The sequence below is a fragment of the Orcinus orca genome, chromosome 6 (genome assembly GCF_937001465.1).
Source record: "Orcinus orca chromosome 6, mOrcOrc1.1, whole genome shotgun sequence".
In the NCBI taxonomy this organism is placed as follows: domain Eukaryota; kingdom Metazoa; phylum Chordata; class Mammalia; order Artiodactyla; family Delphinidae; genus Orcinus; species Orcinus orca.
Genome location: NC_064564.1, coordinates 51,370,279 through 51,388,453, shown reverse-complemented (window position 1 = coordinate 51,388,453; position 18,175 = coordinate 51,370,279). Strand labels below are relative to the sequence as shown.

The 18,175-nt window shown below is 37.7% G+C and overlaps 1 protein-coding gene across 4 annotated transcripts in view; it reads left to right on the top strand.

Annotated features, from left to right (window-relative positions):
- The window catches only part of FOCAD (focadhesin), a 312,830-nt gene that overhangs the window by 45,207 nt on the left and 249,448 nt on the right, over window positions 1–18,175 (top strand). For all 4 annotated transcript variants that reach the window (XM_004286219.3, XM_033417332.2, XM_033417330.2 and 1 more), the window contains one exon: window positions 11,975–12,079. In XM_004286219.3, coding sequence (XP_004286267.2) covers window positions 11,975–12,079 — 105 coding nt within the window. The remainder of the gene's footprint in view (window positions 1–11,974; window positions 12,080–18,175) is intronic.

The window sequence follows — 18,175 nt, the reverse complement described above, 5'->3', positions numbered from 1 at the left end:
CAGGTTCTAAATAAAAGACACGGTGGTTATTTCATTATTTACTTAAATTTCTGCTCATACTGTATATCTAGGAGATCAGGTTTAATCTTCTTTTTGTGTTCAGTGGTCCTTCCTCACCTTGAGATTATAAATCTTTTCTCCTCCTTTTTTTCACTAATAAAAAAATAAAAGTAGTGCATACATTTTTGAAAACTCGAACAATGGCACTTGTGAAAGTAGTAAGTGGTAAAATTTCTCCTTTTTACCATTTTCTCTTTCTTTTCTTCTTTTTAAAAAATTCACTTTCCTGTTGGGCCCTGGTGGAAACTAGGCAGTGACAGTCTGGAAAGGCTCAGGGAGAGTAGAGTGGCTCAGAGATTTCTCCAAATATTGGCCTTGGTTTCCTCTGGAGTATAGGCAAAGCTAGGGTGATCTGAAATCAGATCCAGGCACGTGGAATCAGGGACCAGCTAATTCCAGTGAAATTGGAGCCCCATATCTAGATGTATAAAAAAGTATTTATAAGCCTATACATTCCATGTGTTTTAAAATTGGATATCTTATTCATATGTATATTGTTCTAAAACTTGCTTTTTTTCCACTTAATATGTGTTGGACGTCTTTTCATAGATCTGTTTGCATCTTTATCAATAGCTGCAGACTATTCTATAATATGATTGTGTCATATTTTAAATATTTCTCTATTGGCAAACGTAGTTTTCTTCTTCCATTTCTTTAAGATAACAAATGCCTTGTAAGATCTTCTTTTGGGCATATGTAAGGGTATTTCTGTATGATAGGTTCTTACAAATGCAATTTATGGGAAAAAGACTGTTCATTAAAAATTTTTATGGACACTGCTAAATTGCCTTCCATAAAGTCTGAATGAATGTATGCTCAACCTGAAAATGCTTATTCCCCATTCACTCATTAACACTGGATATTATGAATCATCCTCTTCTGTGATCTGCATATCTATATTCTCTGCTCATTTTTCTATCATATGATCTGCCTTATTTTGTTGCTGTTTTTTGTTTTATATATATTAACTCTTTGTCATATGTGTTATAAATATTTCATCTCAGGTTATCTCTTATCTTAATTTTATGTTTTCTTTCCCCTGAAAACCCTCCCCACTAAATTTGCTAAAGTGATCTGGAATTTTTATGACAGATTGTCTTTTTTTTCTCTCTTTTCTGTACTTTTCCCCTCCGAAACCTCTCTCAACAATTGCTTTATACTTTACAGTGACATTTGAAAAATGTTAAAGACTTGATTGTAAATTCTTCTGGTATTCATTCTGAACAAGTTCTTTGTAGGCTATATCTTTCTACCACTTCATTTCTTTCTTATGCTTTATCTTAAAAAAATAATAACTTTATTGAGATATAATTCACATATTTAAACTATTCTTTTAAAGTGTGCAATTCAGTGGTTGTTGGTATATTTACAAAGTTGTGCAATCATCCCGCATTATCTTTTAACTGGAGAACCTCTTGAAGAAAATTTTTCAGAATACTGTGTCTGAAAAATATTTCTTTTGTCTTCTTACATTATTCTTAGTCTTTTTGGGGAGGGGGGTTAGATTTATTAAGTTATATAAACCTTTCTCTCATAATTCCATATACATTGCTTCATTTAGTGTTGCAGATGAGAATTCTGATGCCAAATTAGAAATGATATCAGTCTAATATTCTTTATTTTATAGATTTTATTTTATAACTTAAAGTTCATAGGATTTTCTCTTTACCTATGGATTTGGGAAATGTCAGAAATTTTTTCAGTCATCTTGCCTAGCACTTGGTAACCCTTTTAGTTTGAAGACTTAGGTCTAGTGAATTTTTCTTCTATCCTTTCTTTGATTTTTGCTTCTCTAAAGGTTATGTTTTCTTCTATTTTATTATTTTGATTTTTAGCACTATTCAAACTCTTGTAACCTCTTTCTGCAATTATACAGATTTCATATAAAAATTTTTAATTTTGTAAGAGCAGATCTCAGATTCAGAGTAACAATGGCTTGAAAACAGTAAATAGATGGTTTTGTGAAGAAAGGTGGAAAATACTAGGATTTAGGCATTTAAGACTTAACTGTAGTTAGTTTTAGGAACATTCTAGGTTTTAGCATTCATGAACTCTGAAACTTCTGTTTGCATAACCTTACAAAGGGAAAAGCATCATAATCTTTATGGTACAGTTACCATATTAGATTATCACAATTTATAGAAAAAATAACCAGGTACTTTACTGACATAGTATTATTTATTCTTTAAAACAACACAGAGGTGGGCTTATTATTATGATTCTCTTGTACAGGTGAGGATGTTGAGGCTTCTGGACATTAAGTGGCTTGCCCAACATTCCCTAGCTAATTAGAATTAAAGCAGGGATTTAAATACAAATCTGAAACCATCCCTCTCAGCCCACTTGAAATATTTAAATAATTTAAGAAATTATTCTAAAATAATTGAATTTAGGCAATGTGTTACTATTTGAATGGATCTACACGTGATTTGATTAATGCCATCATCTTTCAAAAATTATAATCTATTCATGTTACACTCTTGCTTAAAATATAGTATGGACTCAATTATCCACACAGTAAAGTCTGGATCCACAAATAAAACAAGATGTAACTTAAAGGTTAAAAAACTGGAGTTAATTTACCAGCCTCAGTGGTTCTGGGAACTCCCTGGAATTAAATGCACATAGGATGTATGTGCTTTTCTCTGGGATTCTAGTGCTTTCATAAAGGGGTAGGTGACCCAAATTGGTTAAAAATCATAAGTCTGTTATCTGTCTTCTGTAAAACTCTAGTCATATGACAAATAAATCATTAGATAAGGAAAACCAATATAGTTTTACATGCAAAAAGGGATTATTTAATGAAACCATATTTCTTGGAAGAAATTCAGTCAGAAATTCCGTCAAAATTGATCATCTAAAATGAGTACTCTTTAAACTAATCATTAGGTCCAGAGAGTGGCCTTATGAGGTTACTAGGTGAGGCTTGGACTTTTTCCATTTCAACCATACATAAATGGAGTCATTTTAGCTTAAATCGGACTTTAAAGCTGATTACCAGTTGTGTAAACATTGCAGACAAGAAGACAAGGAGACTTCTGAACACGTAGTGACCCTCTCACCAAGGTAAACCAGGGCAGACTCCTCTGATGGGTCTCAGTCGGATACTGGAATATGGAACTGCTCACTGATTCAGTGATGATTAGAATTTATCTACTAAATATAGCTACAGACCTCAGATTTCATGGTCTTGTATAAAAATCTAGGCACAGACCTGGGTCAGAGCCATAGGGTTTTGTGTCATCCTGAAGACTAACTTTCAAAAAGCAAGACAGCAGCACTGAGGCCTGTGACTGAGGTTGGACATTCACACCCAGGAATAGGTTCTTGATAAATTGGTGATAGAGCAGTTACAGTTTCCATGCTGAAGGCTCTCCAGATCTCTGTAAAGGAAAGTGTACAGGGTTGTGAAGAGCTGGGGCATATACTGGAAGGTAGCATTCCTTCAAGTCTGGGATCCTTAGCTACAGAATGGTTCTCATTCTGTAAAAGTGAATGGTGTGAAGAATTGCAATGAAGGAATTTATTCTAAAAGATTGGATGCTGAGGTATCTTCTTCCTAAACTTTAGAGGAGGAGGATTCTAGAAGCTCAGGGTGTCAACAGAGAAGTTTCTCTGAAGAATCTGAGCAGTCTCGAAGGAAGAAAATAAGACAGTACCTTGGTTCCCAAGGAGATATCATGCCATCAGACATTCCTAAGACAACAGCACGTCACCCCAATTTTTTAAAAAATTTACTTTTTAATTTCTATTGAGTCACAGTGGAATTAACTAGCCATATATATATATATATATATATATATATTTTTTTTTTTTTTTGCGGTACACGGGCCTCTCACTGTTGTGGCCTCTCCTGTTGCGGAGCACAGGCTCTGGACGCGCAGGCTCAGCGGCCATGGCTCATGGGCCTAGCTGCTCCACGGCATGTGGGATCTTCCCGGACCGGGGTACGAACCCGTGTCCCCTGCATCGGCAGGCGGACTGTCAACCACTGCACCACCAGGGAGGCCCAATTAGCCATATTTTTGATGAAGGCAAAGTAGAATTGACACAATACCAATGTAGAGTATGTGAGAAAAACTGAACCTCAGTTTGATGTCCAGCAGAGAACACACACAGGAAAGAGAATCTTAGGGAACAGGCTTCATGCAGTGTTGAGGCCTCTGTCTTCACCAGAGGATCCATACAGGAGAGAAACCATACACATGTGATATCCGTCACAAAACACTCATTCATTAATCTGCACTGCATGGTCATAAGAGGATCCATGTGAAAAAGAAAACATACTGTTGTATAGATTGTGGGAAATGCTTCAACTGCAAGAGAAACCTCACTGCTCACCAAAGAATCCACTTAGGAAAAAACCATGTGAGTGTCTCCAGCAGTGCTGTGAAATAGAAATATATTGTACTATGAGCCACAACTGTGAGCTACATTTATAATTCAAAATTTTCTAGTAGCTGTATTAAAAAGTAAAAAGAAATGGTTGATATTAACTTTAATAATATATTTTATGTAACCGCACATTTCAAATATATTATTTCAATATATAATCAGTATAAAAAATTACACGATATTTTACAGTCTTTTTTGTCTTCTAAGTCTTTTAAATTCAGCATGTATTTTACACAACAGCACATCCCAATGTGGATTAGCCACGTTACAAGTGCTCAGTAGCCACATGTGGCCATTGGCTACTGTATGGGACAGTGCGACCAAACCTTTCGTAAGTTGTAAAATTTTAAATGCCATAAAAGAGTACACTAAATAACATCTTACATAATTGCCCCAAAAGATATCAATTAATTAAGTCCAAGTCTTGTCTTGGCTGGAGATAAAGTTAAAAGTGATTTCTTTTTTTTTGAATTTTATTTTATTTTTTTAAACAGCAGGTTCTTATTAGTTATCCATTTTATACATATCAGTGTATACATGTCAATCCCAATCTCCCAATTCATCACCACCACCACCACCACCCTCCCGCCACTTTACTCCCTTGGTGTCCATATGTTTGTTCTCTGCATCTGTGTCTCAATTTCTGCCCTACAAACCAGTTCATCTGTACCATTTTTCTAGGTCCCACATATATGCGTTAATATACGATATTCGTTTTTCTCTTTCTGACTTACTTCACTCCATATGACAGTCTCTAGATCCATCCACGTCTCTACAAATGACTCAATTTCATTCCTTTTTATGGCTGAGTAATATTCCATTGTATATATATGTACCACATCTTCTTTATCCATTCGTCTGTCGATGGGCATTTAGGTTGCTTCCATGAGCTGGCTATTGTAAATAGAGCTGCAATGAACATGGTGGTACATGACTCTTTTTGAATTACGGTTTTCTCAGGGTATATGCCCAGTAGTGGAATTGCTGGGTCATATGGTAATTCTGTTTTTAGTTTTTTAAGGAACCTTCATATTGTTCTCCATAGTGGCTGTATCAATTTACATTCCCACCAACAGTGCAAGAGGGTTCCCTTTTCTCCCCACCCTCTCCAGCATTTGTTGTATGTAGATTTTCCGATGATGCCCATTCTAACTGGTGTTAGGTGATACCTCATTGTAGTTTTGATTTGCATTTCTCTGATAATTAGTGGTGTTGAACAGCTTTTCATGTGCTTCTTGGCCATCTGTATGTCTTCTTTGGAGAAATGTCTATTTAGGTCTTCTGCCCATTTTTGGATTGGGTTGTTTGTTTTTTTAATATTGAGGTGCATGAGCTGTTTATATATTTTGGAGGTTAATCTTTTGTCTGTTAATTCGTTTGCAAATATTTTCTTCCATTTTGAGCGTTGTCATTTCGTCTTGATTGTAGTTTCCTTTGCTTTGCAAAAGCTTTTAAATTGCATTAGGTTCCATTTGTTTATTTTTGTTTTTATTTCCATTGTTCTAGGAGGTGGATAAAAAAAGATCTTGCTGTGATTTATGTCAAGGAGTGTTCTTCCTATGTTTTCCTCTAAGAGGTTTATAGTGTCCGGTCTTACATTTAGGTCTCTAATCCATTTTGAGTTTATTTTTGTGTATGGTGTTAGGGAGTGTTCTAATTTCATTCTTTTACATGTAGCTGTCCAGTTTTCCCAGCACCACTTCTTGAAGAGACTGTCTTTTCTCCATTGTATATCCTCGCCTCCTTTGTCATAGATTAGCTGATCATAGGTGCGTGGGTTTATCTCTGGGCTTTCTATCCTGTTCCATTGATCTGTATTTATGTTTTTGTGCCAGTACCACATTGTCTTGATGACTGTAGCTTTGTAGGATAGTCTGAAGTCAGGCAGCCTGATTCCTCCAGCTCCATTTTTTTCCCTCAAGACTGCTTTGGCTATTCGGGGTCTTTTGTGTCTCCATACAAATTTTAAGATTTTTTTGTTCTAGTTCCGTAAAAAATGCCATTGGTAATTTGATAGGGATTGCATTGAATCTGTAGATTGCTTTGGGTAGTATAGTCATTTTCACAATATTAATTCTTCCAATCCAAGAACGTGGTATCTCTCTCCATCTGTTTGTATCATATTTAATTTCTTTCAGCCGTGTCTTATAGTTTTCTGCATACAGGTCCTTTGTCTCCCTAGGTAGGTTTATTCCTAGGTATTTTATTCTTTGTGTTGCAAGGGTAAATGGGAGTGTTTCTTTAATTTCTCTTTCATATTTTTCATCATCAGTGATAGGAATGCCAGAGATTTCTGTGTATTAATTTTGTATCCTGCAACTTTACCAAATTCATTGATTAGCTCAAGTAGTTTTCTGGTGGCATCTTTAGGATTCTCTATGTATAGTATCATGTCATCTGCAAACAGTGACAGTTTTACTTCTTCTTTTCCAATTTGGATTCCTTTTATTTCTTTTTCTTCTCTGATTGCCATGGCCAGGACTTCCAAAACTATGTTGAATAATAGTGGTGAGAGTGGACATCCTTGTCTTGTTCCTGATCTTGTGGACATGCTTTCAGTTTTTCACCATTGAGACTGATGTTTGCTGTGGGTTTGTCATATATGGCCTTTATTATGTTGAGGTGGGTTCCCTCTATGCCCACTTTCTGGAGAGTTTTTATCATAAATCGGTGTTGAATTTTGTCAAAAGCTTTTTCTGCATCTATTGAGATGGTCATATGGTTTTTATTCTTCAGTTTGTTAATATAGTGTATCACATTGATTGATTTACTTATATTGAAGAATCCTTGCATCCCTGGGATAAATCCCACTTGATCATGGTGTATGATCCTTTTAATGTGTTGTTGGATTCTGTTTGCTAGTATTTTGTTGAGGATTTTTGCATCTATATTCATCAGTGTTATTGGTCTGTAATTTTCTTTTTTTGTAGTATCTTTGTCTGCTTTTGGTATCAGGGTGATGGTGGCATCATAGAATGAGTTTGGGAGTGTTCCTTCCTCTGCAATTTTTCAGAAGAGTTTGCGAAGGATGGGTGTTAGCTCTTCTCTAAATGTTTGATAGATTTAGCCTGTGAAGCCATCTGGTCCTGGACTTTTGTTTGTTGGAAGAGTTTTAATAGTAGTTTCAATTTCATTCCTTGTGAGTGGTCTGTTCATATTTTCTATTTCTTCCTGGTTCAGTCTTGGAACGTTATATCTTTCTAAGAGTTTGTCCATTTCTTCAGATTGTCCATTTTATTGGCATAGAGTTGCTTGTAGTAGTCTCTTAGGATGCTTTGTATTTCTGCGGTGTCTGTTGTAACTTCTCCTTTTTCATTTGTAATTTTATTGATTTGAGTCCTCACCCTCTTTTTCTTGCTGAGTCTGGCTAATGGTTTATCAATTTTGTTTATCTTCTCAAAGAACCAGCTTTTAGTTTTAGTGATTTTTGCTATTGTCTTCTTTGTTTCTACTTCATTTATTTCCACTGAGTTCTTTATGATTTCTTTCTTTCTACTAACTTTGGGTTTTGTTTGTTCTTCTTTCTCTAGTTCCTTTAGGTGTTGTTTATTTGAGATGTTTTTTGTTTCTTGAGGTAGGATTGTATTGCCATAAACTTCCTTCTTAGAACTGCTTTTGCTGCATCCCATAGGTTTTGGATTGTCGTGTTTTCATTGTCATCTGTCTCTAGGTATTTTTTGATTTCCTCTTTGATTTCTTCAGTGATCCCTTGGTTGTTTAGTAATGTATTGTTTAGCCTCCATGTGTTTGTGTTTTTTTACGTTTTTTTCCCTGTAATTGATTTCTAATCTCAAAGCGTTGTGGTCAGAAAAGATGCTTGATATGATTTCAATTTTCTTAAATTTACTGAGGCTTGATTTGTGACCCAAGATGTAATCTATCTTGGAGAATATTCCGTGTGCACTTGAGAAGAAAGTGTAATCTGCTGTTTTGGATGGAATGTCCTGTAAATATCAGTTAAATCCATCTAGTCTTTTGTGTCATTTAAAGCTTGTGTTTCCTTGTTAATTTTCTGTGTGGATGATCTGTCCATTGGTGTAAGTGAGGTATTAAAATCCCCCACTATTATTGTGTTACTGTTGATTTCCTCTTTTATAGCTGTTAATACTTGCCTTATGTATTGAGGTGCTCCTATGTTGGGTGCATATATATTTATAATTGTTATATCTTCTTCTTGGATTGATCCCTGATCATTATGTAGTGTCCTTCCTTGTCTCTTGTAACATTCTTTATTTTAAAGTCTATTTTATCGGATATGAGTATTGCTACTCCAGCTTTCTTTTGATTTCCATTTACATGGAATATCTTTTTCCATCCCCTCACTTTCAGTCTGCTTGTGTCCCTAGGTCTGAAGTGGGTCTGTTGTAGACAGCATATATATGGGTCCTGTTTTTTGTATCTGTTCAACGAGCCTGTGTCTTTTGGTTGGAGATTTAATCCATTCACGTTTAAGGTAATTATCGATATGTATGTTCCTATTACCATTTTCTTAATTGTTTTGGGTTTGTTTTTGTAGGTCCTTTTCTTGTCTTGTGTTTCCCACTTAGAGAAGTTCCTTTAGCATTTGTTGTAGAGCTGGTTTGGTAGTGCTGAATTCTCTTAGCTTTTGCTTGTCTGTAAAGCTTTTGATTTCTCAGTAGAAACTGAATGAGATCCTTGCCGGGTAGAGTAATCTTGGTTGTAGGGTCTTCACTTTCATCACTTTAAATATGTCATGCCACTCCCTTCTGGCCTGTAGAGTTTCTGCTGAGAAATCAGCTGTTAACCTTATGGGAGTTCCCTTGTATGTTATTTGTCGTTTTTCCCTTTCTGCTTTCAATAATTTTTTTTTGTCTTTAATTTTTGCCAATTTGATTACTGTGTGTCTCTTCATGTTTCTCCTTGGGTTTATCCTGTATGGGACTCTCTGCGCTTCCTGCACTTGGGTGGCTATTTCCTTTCCCATGTTAGGGGAGTTTTTGACTATAATCTCTTCAAATATTTTCTCTGGTCCTTTCTCTCTCTCTTCTCCTTCTGGGACCCCTATAATGCAAATGTTGTTACATTTAATGTTGTCCCAGAGGTCTCTTAGGCTGTCTTCATTTCTTTTCATTCTTTTTTCTTTATTCTGTTCCACAGCAGTGAATTCCACCATTCTGTCTTCCGGGTCACTTATCTGTTCTTCTGCCTCAGTTATTCTGCTATTGATTCCTTCTAGTGTATTTTTCATTTCAGTTATTGTACTGTTCATCTCTGTTTGTTTGTTGTTTAATTCTTCTAGGTCTTCGTTAAACATTTCTTGCATCTTCTCGACCTTTGCCTCCATTCTTTTTCTGAGGTCCAGGATCATCTTCACTATCATTATTCTGAATTCTTCTTCTGGAAGATTGCCTATATCCAGTTCATTTAGTTGTTTTTCTGGGGTTTTATCTTGTTCCTTCTTCTGGTACATAGCCCTCTGCCTTTTCATCTTGTCTGTCTTTCTGTGAATGTGGTTTTTGTTCCACAGGCTGCAGGGTTGTAATTCTTCTTGCTTTTGCTGTCTGCCCTCTGGTGGATGAGGCTATGTAAGAGGCTTGTGCAAGTTTCCTAGTTGGAGGGACTGGTAGTGGGTAGAGCTGGCTGTTGCTCCAGTAGGCAGAGCTCAGTAAAACTTTAATCTCCTTGTCTGCTGATGGGTGGGACTGGGTTCCCTCCCTGTTGATTGTTTGGCCTGAGGCGACCCAACACTGGAGCCTACGTGGGCTCTTTGGTGGGGCTAATGGCAGACTCTGGGAGGGCTTAAGCCAAGGAGTACTTCCCAGAACTTCTGCTGCCAGTGTCCTTGTCCTCATGGTGACACACAGCCAACCCCTGCCTCTGCAGAAGGCCCCTGCCTCCAACACTAGCAGATAGGTCTGGTTCAGTCTCCCCTGGGGTCACTGCTCCTTCCCCTGGGTCCCGATGCACACACTAATTTGTATGTGCCCTCCAAGAGTGTAGTCTCTGTTTCCCCCAGTCCTGTTGAAGTCCTGCAATCAAGTCCCGCTAGGCTTCAAAGTCTGATTCTCTAGGAATTCCTTCTCCCGTTGCCAGACCCTCAGGTTGGGAAGCCTGACGTGGGACTCAGAACGTGGGACTCAGAACGTTCACTCCAGTGGGTGGACTTCTGTGGTATTAGTGTTGTCAGGTTTGTGAGTCACCCACTCAGCAGTTATGGGATTCGATTTTATTGTGATTGCACCCCTCCTACCGTCTCATTTTGTCCTGTCCTTTGTCTTTGGATGTGGGGTATCTTTTTTGGTGAGTTCCAGTGTCTTCCTGTCGATGATTGTTGAAAGTGATTTCTAGATAGCAATGACACAATACACGTTAAGCTCTTAGGAGAGTACTTAGCTTACAATAGATGATCTGTAAATATGAACAACCATGATTTTAAAAATATTACTTTTTAAAAATTTAACGGGTAATCTTTATTTCTAAGATTTCTTTTTTGTTCCCAAGGAGCATCTTATTTAAAAAGGGCAGGGTAATTTGTGACAACGTGGATGAACCTGAAGGGTATCGTGCTAAGTGAAATAACCCAGACAGAGAAAGATAAATACTGGATGGTACCACTTATATGTGGAATCTAAAAAAAGAAGCTGAACAGATATTGTTGCCGGGGGCTGGGTGGGAGAAATGGGGAGAGGTTGGTCAAAAGATACAAACTTCCAGTTATAAGATGAATAAGTTCTGAGGATCTAATGTACAACGTGGTAACTGGAGTCAACAATACTGTATTGTGTACTTGAAATTTGCTAAGAGAGTATTTAGTGTTTTTACCAAAAAAAAGAAAAAGTAACTATGTGAAGTGATGTGTGAATTCACTTGATTATGGCAGCCGTTTTACAATGTACATGTAAATCATGTTGTACACATTATCTTACAATTGTATTTGTCAGTTTTACCTCAGTAATGCTGGAGTAAAATCCTGTTTCACAATTTAAAATAATTAATAACAGGGAAAAAAATAAAAAAGGGCAGGCCTCCTTTTTGATTTATTATCCTGCTGCCTGTTACAGAGGATGAGAAAACTTAAATTTCTGTTCCCCACTTCCATTAACTTTGTTTTAATGGGGGTTATATTCTCTGATTGGTCCCCTGGCCCACTTTTTTGAGTGGCTGTTCCATTTCATATGTCTGGTTATTATTCATGGTCTGCTAATATTTATAAATGAAGGACTTGATTATTCAGTGCGGGTAACTGATGTGGTCACTGCCTGCAGTTATGTGGGTTAGTGTTTCCTTTTTCCTGATTGATTTTCCCCCAAGTGCATGTATGGAGGTGATTGATAGGTTAGTGGTTTGATTCTTTGGCTCCACTGCTCCTCCTTTCAATGTGTTGAATGGGAGCTTGTAGGCCTATTCTTGGCTGTGCAATGCAGTAAGCTGGGTGTGTGTGGATGGCTCCTGTTCAGTGTGGGTGGCAAGTGTTCAACTATTTAAAAGTGGTAGGATTACGTACCTGATTGGAATATTCACTTTATAACATTTGACATGTTGTTGTGTTTCTTTACAGGGATACACACGGCTTGATAAAAGCCATTATGAAATTATTACAAATGCAAGCTCTTAAGGAAGGACATGGTGGAGAGAAGAATATTCAGGATATATATAATATTAGGTATGCCTTTTCTCCTTTCTTTTGAAACTTTTTTTTTTGGTGAATTGTTAAATAAGTTATGAATTGAGACATGCTAATCCATTAAGAATTAGTATATTTAACTCAGCAAGGACTGTGAGTCTTGCCCTCTCGGAAGTTAGTATTTCAAAGAGACAGGATTGAGATAGAGTTGACTACTATATGCTGAGTATCACCAACGTGGCTTTCAGGGTTGTTTCCTTGAAATTGGAATCTTTTATCCAAAATTCAGGTCATTTGTTTTGCTCTGGGATATAGAACCATCTTCCCAATACTATGAAAACTGAAGAGTTCATTGGACAGATGTACTAAGAGCAGGAGGGGCTTAGTTTAGGCAGGAGGGTAAACTTCCTCACTATAAAAAGTAATAGGAGGACTATTCAAGGGTTATTACCCAGGGCAAGGTCAGTACTTAGGAGCATTGATTTGCCTTTTTTTTTTTTGGTCATCTACAGAATGTAACATGGTAGAATTATTTTAAAAGAAACTATACACAGCAACAGTTATGTTGAAATATATTGGATTTTATGGGAGAGTTTGGATAAGGGAAGGCGTCATGCTTACTTTTGAAGGTGACCTTAACCATTGCCTTGAAGGCCCTAGAAAGTCATTTCTTAAGAGAGGGGCTCCTTAGTGAGCAGGGGATCCCAGAAGGTGCCATGTAACCAGTGTATATTGTCCTGAAAACTCTGTTCAGTGATGCATCTAGAATATGCGTTTCAAAAGAATGAGACCATGAGACAGAAACAAGGGCACTGGTTCTGGGGGAAAATGACCTACATAGGCTATGGCGATCCAACAGGGAAAGTAAATCATACCTGTGAACTGTCATTGGCTTGAGCATACAAGACCTGCAGTTTTGAGCATTTGACACCACAGCTATCAGAAGCTGTGCGTGCCTCTCCAAAGTATAATAATACGTGGTACCTATTACTTACGTATATTTATAGTACTTTCCTTTTGATAATAAGTAAACAGTGTCTCATATATTACAGTGATCTTTCCTGATTTTTTTTTAATGTCTTTATTGGAGTATAATTTTCCTGATATTTTAATGCTATTTATCATCTTTATTTTTATGAGCACATTATCGAGAGTTTAAGTCACTTTTTAAAAACAAGGTCAGATTTGCATTTTATATATTTTTTCTTAATTAAAAAAATTTTTATTTATTTATTTGGCTGTGCCGGGTCTTAGTTGTGGCACACAGGATCTAGTTCCCTGACCAGGATCGAACCCGGGCCCCCTGCATTGGGAGCATGGAGTCTTAACCACTGGATCACCAGGGAAGTCCCTGTTAACATGTTTTTTGAATGTTTTCAAAAACACAGAAAAGATGGAAGAATGTAGTACAATGGATTAGTTAATTCATTGTTAACTTATTAGTTAACTTGGTTTATTTTAAATTGGGGAAGCAAAAGGAAAATTATTTATTTGAAAATACTATGGAAACTTTGGGTGTGCAGGAGAAAGTTTTCAAAATTGATAAATTTGCTTTTCTTTTTAAAATATGCATTACCTTAACCAGAAATGAACCTAAGGAGTAGATGAGCAGAACTTAATGTTTCTAGATGAGTCGTATAAGCACGTGTGTTCTCTTTTTTTGAAAGAAGTTCAACCGCTTGGGCCAGAGTTCCAGAATGGAAAATAATTCCACTTCATTGTTGTTCAGTTGGAGTTATTTACCTATTTTAAAATAGGAAAGCTATTGAAGTTTTACATTTTTATATAACAGTTTTATTGAGAATAATTCATATACCATACAATTGACTCATTTGAGGTACAATTCAATGGTTTTTAGTATATTCACAGAGTCATGTAACCATTGCAATAACCAATTTTAGGACATTTTCATCATTCCCTCAAATTCCTCACCGATTAGCAGTAGCTCTATTTTTTCCTCCACCCAGTTGGGTATTTTTAATTCAATGGTTCTCAACACTGGCTGCTCAGAACCACCTGGGTATGCCTAAAAACAAACAAAAATAGGAACAATGAAATACCCTAGACCAACTGAATTAGATTCTCTGCCATGAGGCCTAAGCTTTTGTAGTTTCAAAAAGGTCCCAGGCAATTCTGATTGACAGTGAGTATAAGATGGTGTGTTAGCGGCTGTCTACTATGCATTCTGATCACCTGAGACCTTGTTGAATGGCAGATTCTCTTTCCTTAGGTCTAAGGTGGACTCAGGATTCTTGTCTAACAAGCTCCCAGGTGATGCTGATGCTGACACTGACACTGACGCTGATGCTGCTGTTTCCCCACCTGCTATAAGTAGCAGAGCTATGAGCAGCATTAGCAGTTCCTGGGAGCTTGTTAGGAATGCAGAATCTCGGACTCCATCTCAGATTATCTGAATTAGAGTCCACGTTTTAGTAAGATTTTCCAGGTAGTTCACAGGCACCTTTAAGTTTAAGAAGCACTAGTTTTGATGATGATAGAAGGAAATTTTCCATCACACAGAAGAATCAGAGTTAGTGTCATTTTCATACTGATTGTCCTCACTGTGTGCAAGTGCTAAACTTTCAGTTACCTATAATGTTTCACCTGTTTTCCTATTTAGAATTAGTTTTCTCCAGTAGTTGGTTCTTTTAACTGCAGTCTTGTTTTCAGAAGACAATAGATGCAAGGTGTGGATAGGGAGCCTAGTTTGAGGAGCTGAAATCATACTGGATATATAAGGTTTGTAGAGTGGTGGCACATTAAGAGGACCAGAATCAATCACCTGAGTTGGCATAATCCAGTAATGTTTATGGAGGGCCCTTATGTGGATGGCTGTTTGGCACTATAAATCAGTAGAGTGTAATCAAGTGTATAAGAGTCTTAAGTTCCTCCAGGGGGGATTGTGGGCAGAAACACAGGAGAGGTGAGCCTGGAGAGCAGATTTCCCTCAAGAGAGCTATGATTGCCTGAGTCAAGCATAAAATTGTCATGCTGTTTTAGAATCTTCTTTGCCACATGTTGGTTAGCAATATCATCCAGCCTTGGAGAGGAAGGCTGATGAGCTCTGTATGAAAGCATAAAAAGGATACGAGAAGCTTAGAACTCCGCTGAAAGGTGTTCCCTGGTTATGCCGTAGGATTGATTTAAAATGGAAGTAGTATGACAAATAATTATAAGCTTTCTGGGCATGAAACTCATCTGTGTTTTTATGGTATTAAGGACTCTGCTACTATACAGTTGGATTTTAAGTGTTTCTCACTTCTTTTTGTCCTAATAGCTGATTAATTTGAATTATAGTAAAACAGAATATGTGGTCATCTTATTTTTTATTAAAATTTTTTTAAAAATTGAGGTAACAGCGGTTTACATTACTATTTCATGTGTACAACATTATATTTTGACCTATATACACTACAGCATGCTCACCACGAAAAGTTTAGTTTCCATCTGTCACCGTATAGTTGATCCCATTTATCTGTTTCTCCCTCCTCCTACTTCCTTTCCCCTCTGGTAATCACTAATCTGTTCTCGGTATCTATTTGTTTGCTTTTGTGTGGTTTATTTTGTTTGTTTATTTATTTTTAATATTCCACATGTGAGTGAAATCATATGGTATTCGTCTTTCTCCGTTGGACTCATTTCAGTTAGCATACTACCCTCAATGTCCATCCAGGGGTTGCAAATGGCAAGATTTCATCTTTTTTTATGGCTAAGTAGTATTTAATTGTACATATGTACCACATCTTCTTTATCGATACATCCATCAATGGGTAACTTAGGTTGTTTCCATATCTTGGCTGTTGTAAATAATGCTGTGATGAACATTGGGGTGCATATACCTTTTTGAATTAGTGTTTTCATATTCTTCTGATAAATACCCAGAAGAAGACATTTGCAAATCATATATCCAATAAGGGGTTAATATCTAAAATATGTAAAGAACTTGTACAACTCAACAGCAAAAAACGAAATAACCTGATTAAAAAATGGGCAGAGGGCTTCCCTGGTGGCGCAGTGGTTGGGAGTCCGCCTGCCGATGCAGGGGACATGGGTTCGTGCCCCGGTCCGGGAGGATCCCACGTGCCGTGGAGCGGCTGGGCCCGTGAGTCATGGCCGCTGGGCCTGCGCGTCTGGAGTCTGGCTCCGCAACGGGAGAGGTCACAGCAGTGAGAGGCCCACGTACCACAAAAAAAAAAAAAATGGGCAGAGGATCTGGGTAGACATTTTTCCAAAGGAGACCTACAGATGGCCAACAGGCACAGGAAATGATGTTCAACATCACTGTATTTATTAGGGAAATGCAAATCAAAACCACAGTGAGATATCACATCATGCCCGTTTGAATGGCTATTATCAAAAAGGCAAGAAATAAGTGTTGGAGAGGATATGGAGAAAAGGGAACCTTTATATATTGTTGGTGGGAAGGTAAATTGGTGCAGCCACTATGGAAAACAGTTTGGAGATTCCTCAAAAAATTAAGAATAGAACTGCCACATGATCCAGCTGTTTCTTTTCTGGGTATTTATGTTGTCATTTTAAATGGGTCTGCCCTGAATTGCTTAAGTCGTTCCAGTTAGGGAGTGAAGAGAGAGGGAGATGTGAGGACCCAGAATGTTAGCCAGTGGCTTCCCTTGGTTCCTGTGACTTTCCTGAAGGAGCTTTAGAGTGGGTCTTCTCTTTGTTGAACCCAGAGCTCAGTGACTCTCAAACTTCCTGTGCCTAAGAACCGCCTGGGGAGCTTGTTACGAGTACAGCTTCTCAAGCCCACTTGCCAGAGATTCTCATTCATTCAGTAGGTTTTGCAATGAGACTCAGGAATACAGCGGCTGGGTGATGGATATAGGTCATTTGTGGATCATGCTTGAGCAATATTGCTTGAGCCCCTGGGAACTTAGTGGTACCATATATGAACTTAGTAGTACTTAGCTGCAGGGAGCCCCTTGGGGTAGACTGGGAGGGGTCTTGGGTGGTTAATCATGTCTCCTGGCCTCTGTTCCGTATTAGGAAGGCAAAAGGTTTGTTTGCTCCTAACTTAGGCACTGAGGCACCAAGTTCATCTTACTGCGTCTACCATGGACATTAGAGAGTCCAAGAGCAGAACGAAACAGCAATTCTAATGGAAAAGCAATCCAATGAGAGCAAGCCAAGTGTGGACGCAATTGAGATTTAAACCTCACTGCTCTCTGTTCAGTGAGTAATTCCATGACCCCAACAAGTGAGTGTTCTGCATGGTCAGACAGTAGACGCTGGTAGGAACAGGAGGGGAAGAGAGCCCTCAGCACCTTTCTACAAACCAAGGATGGTATTTAGTGTTTACAGTGCATAAGGAGGTCTTGCTCAGAGTTTTTCATATATGTGTCTGGAACATGCACTTTAACAAGAGATTTGGATACAGAAGTGATCTACCCACCGTGCTTTGAGATACATCAGATTAGAGTGTGTGTAGCCAATAAAGTTCATTTTGTGTCACTGGACCCTTCTATAGTTCAGTGGCTTAAACAAGATTAAATGGGGATATTTAAATGGAGTTTCAATTCCCAGTGCCTTTTAGGATGGGGGTAAACTGGAAGAACAGTGAAGCACATTTGACTGCTGTGATTAAACGAAGAGCATATGTCAAGTGTAAAACTCTAGGCCCAGGAGTCTCAATTCTGGTTGCACCATTAGAGCCCACTGAGGAACTTTTAAATGTATTAGTTCCCTGGACTCTCCCTAGAATGAGTAGGGGTCAGCCTCAAGCATTGGTAATTTTTCAAAGCTTCCTAGATGGTTTCCAGTGTGCTGGTTCAACTGAGAACTACTGGCCAATTGTTGCAGTGAGGCAGTGGGGCTTCATTGTTGCCAGACCTTCAGATCTTTCAATATTAATAACATTTTATATGAAATATCCTCACTAATAAATGTTGGAAAGCAATTCCAAGTTTTGAAAATACAGGGTAGGCAGACCGAACACGTTTGCTCACAGGATGCAATCCAAGGGCAACAGTTTGTGACCTCTGGTTTAGGCATTTAACTGTTTTCAAAAACTTTAAAAGCCCCTTTTTACCTGTAAACAATTTTTTTTAACATTTTTATTGGAGTATAATTGCTTTACAATGGTGTGTTAGTTTCTGCTTTATAACAAAGTGAATCAGC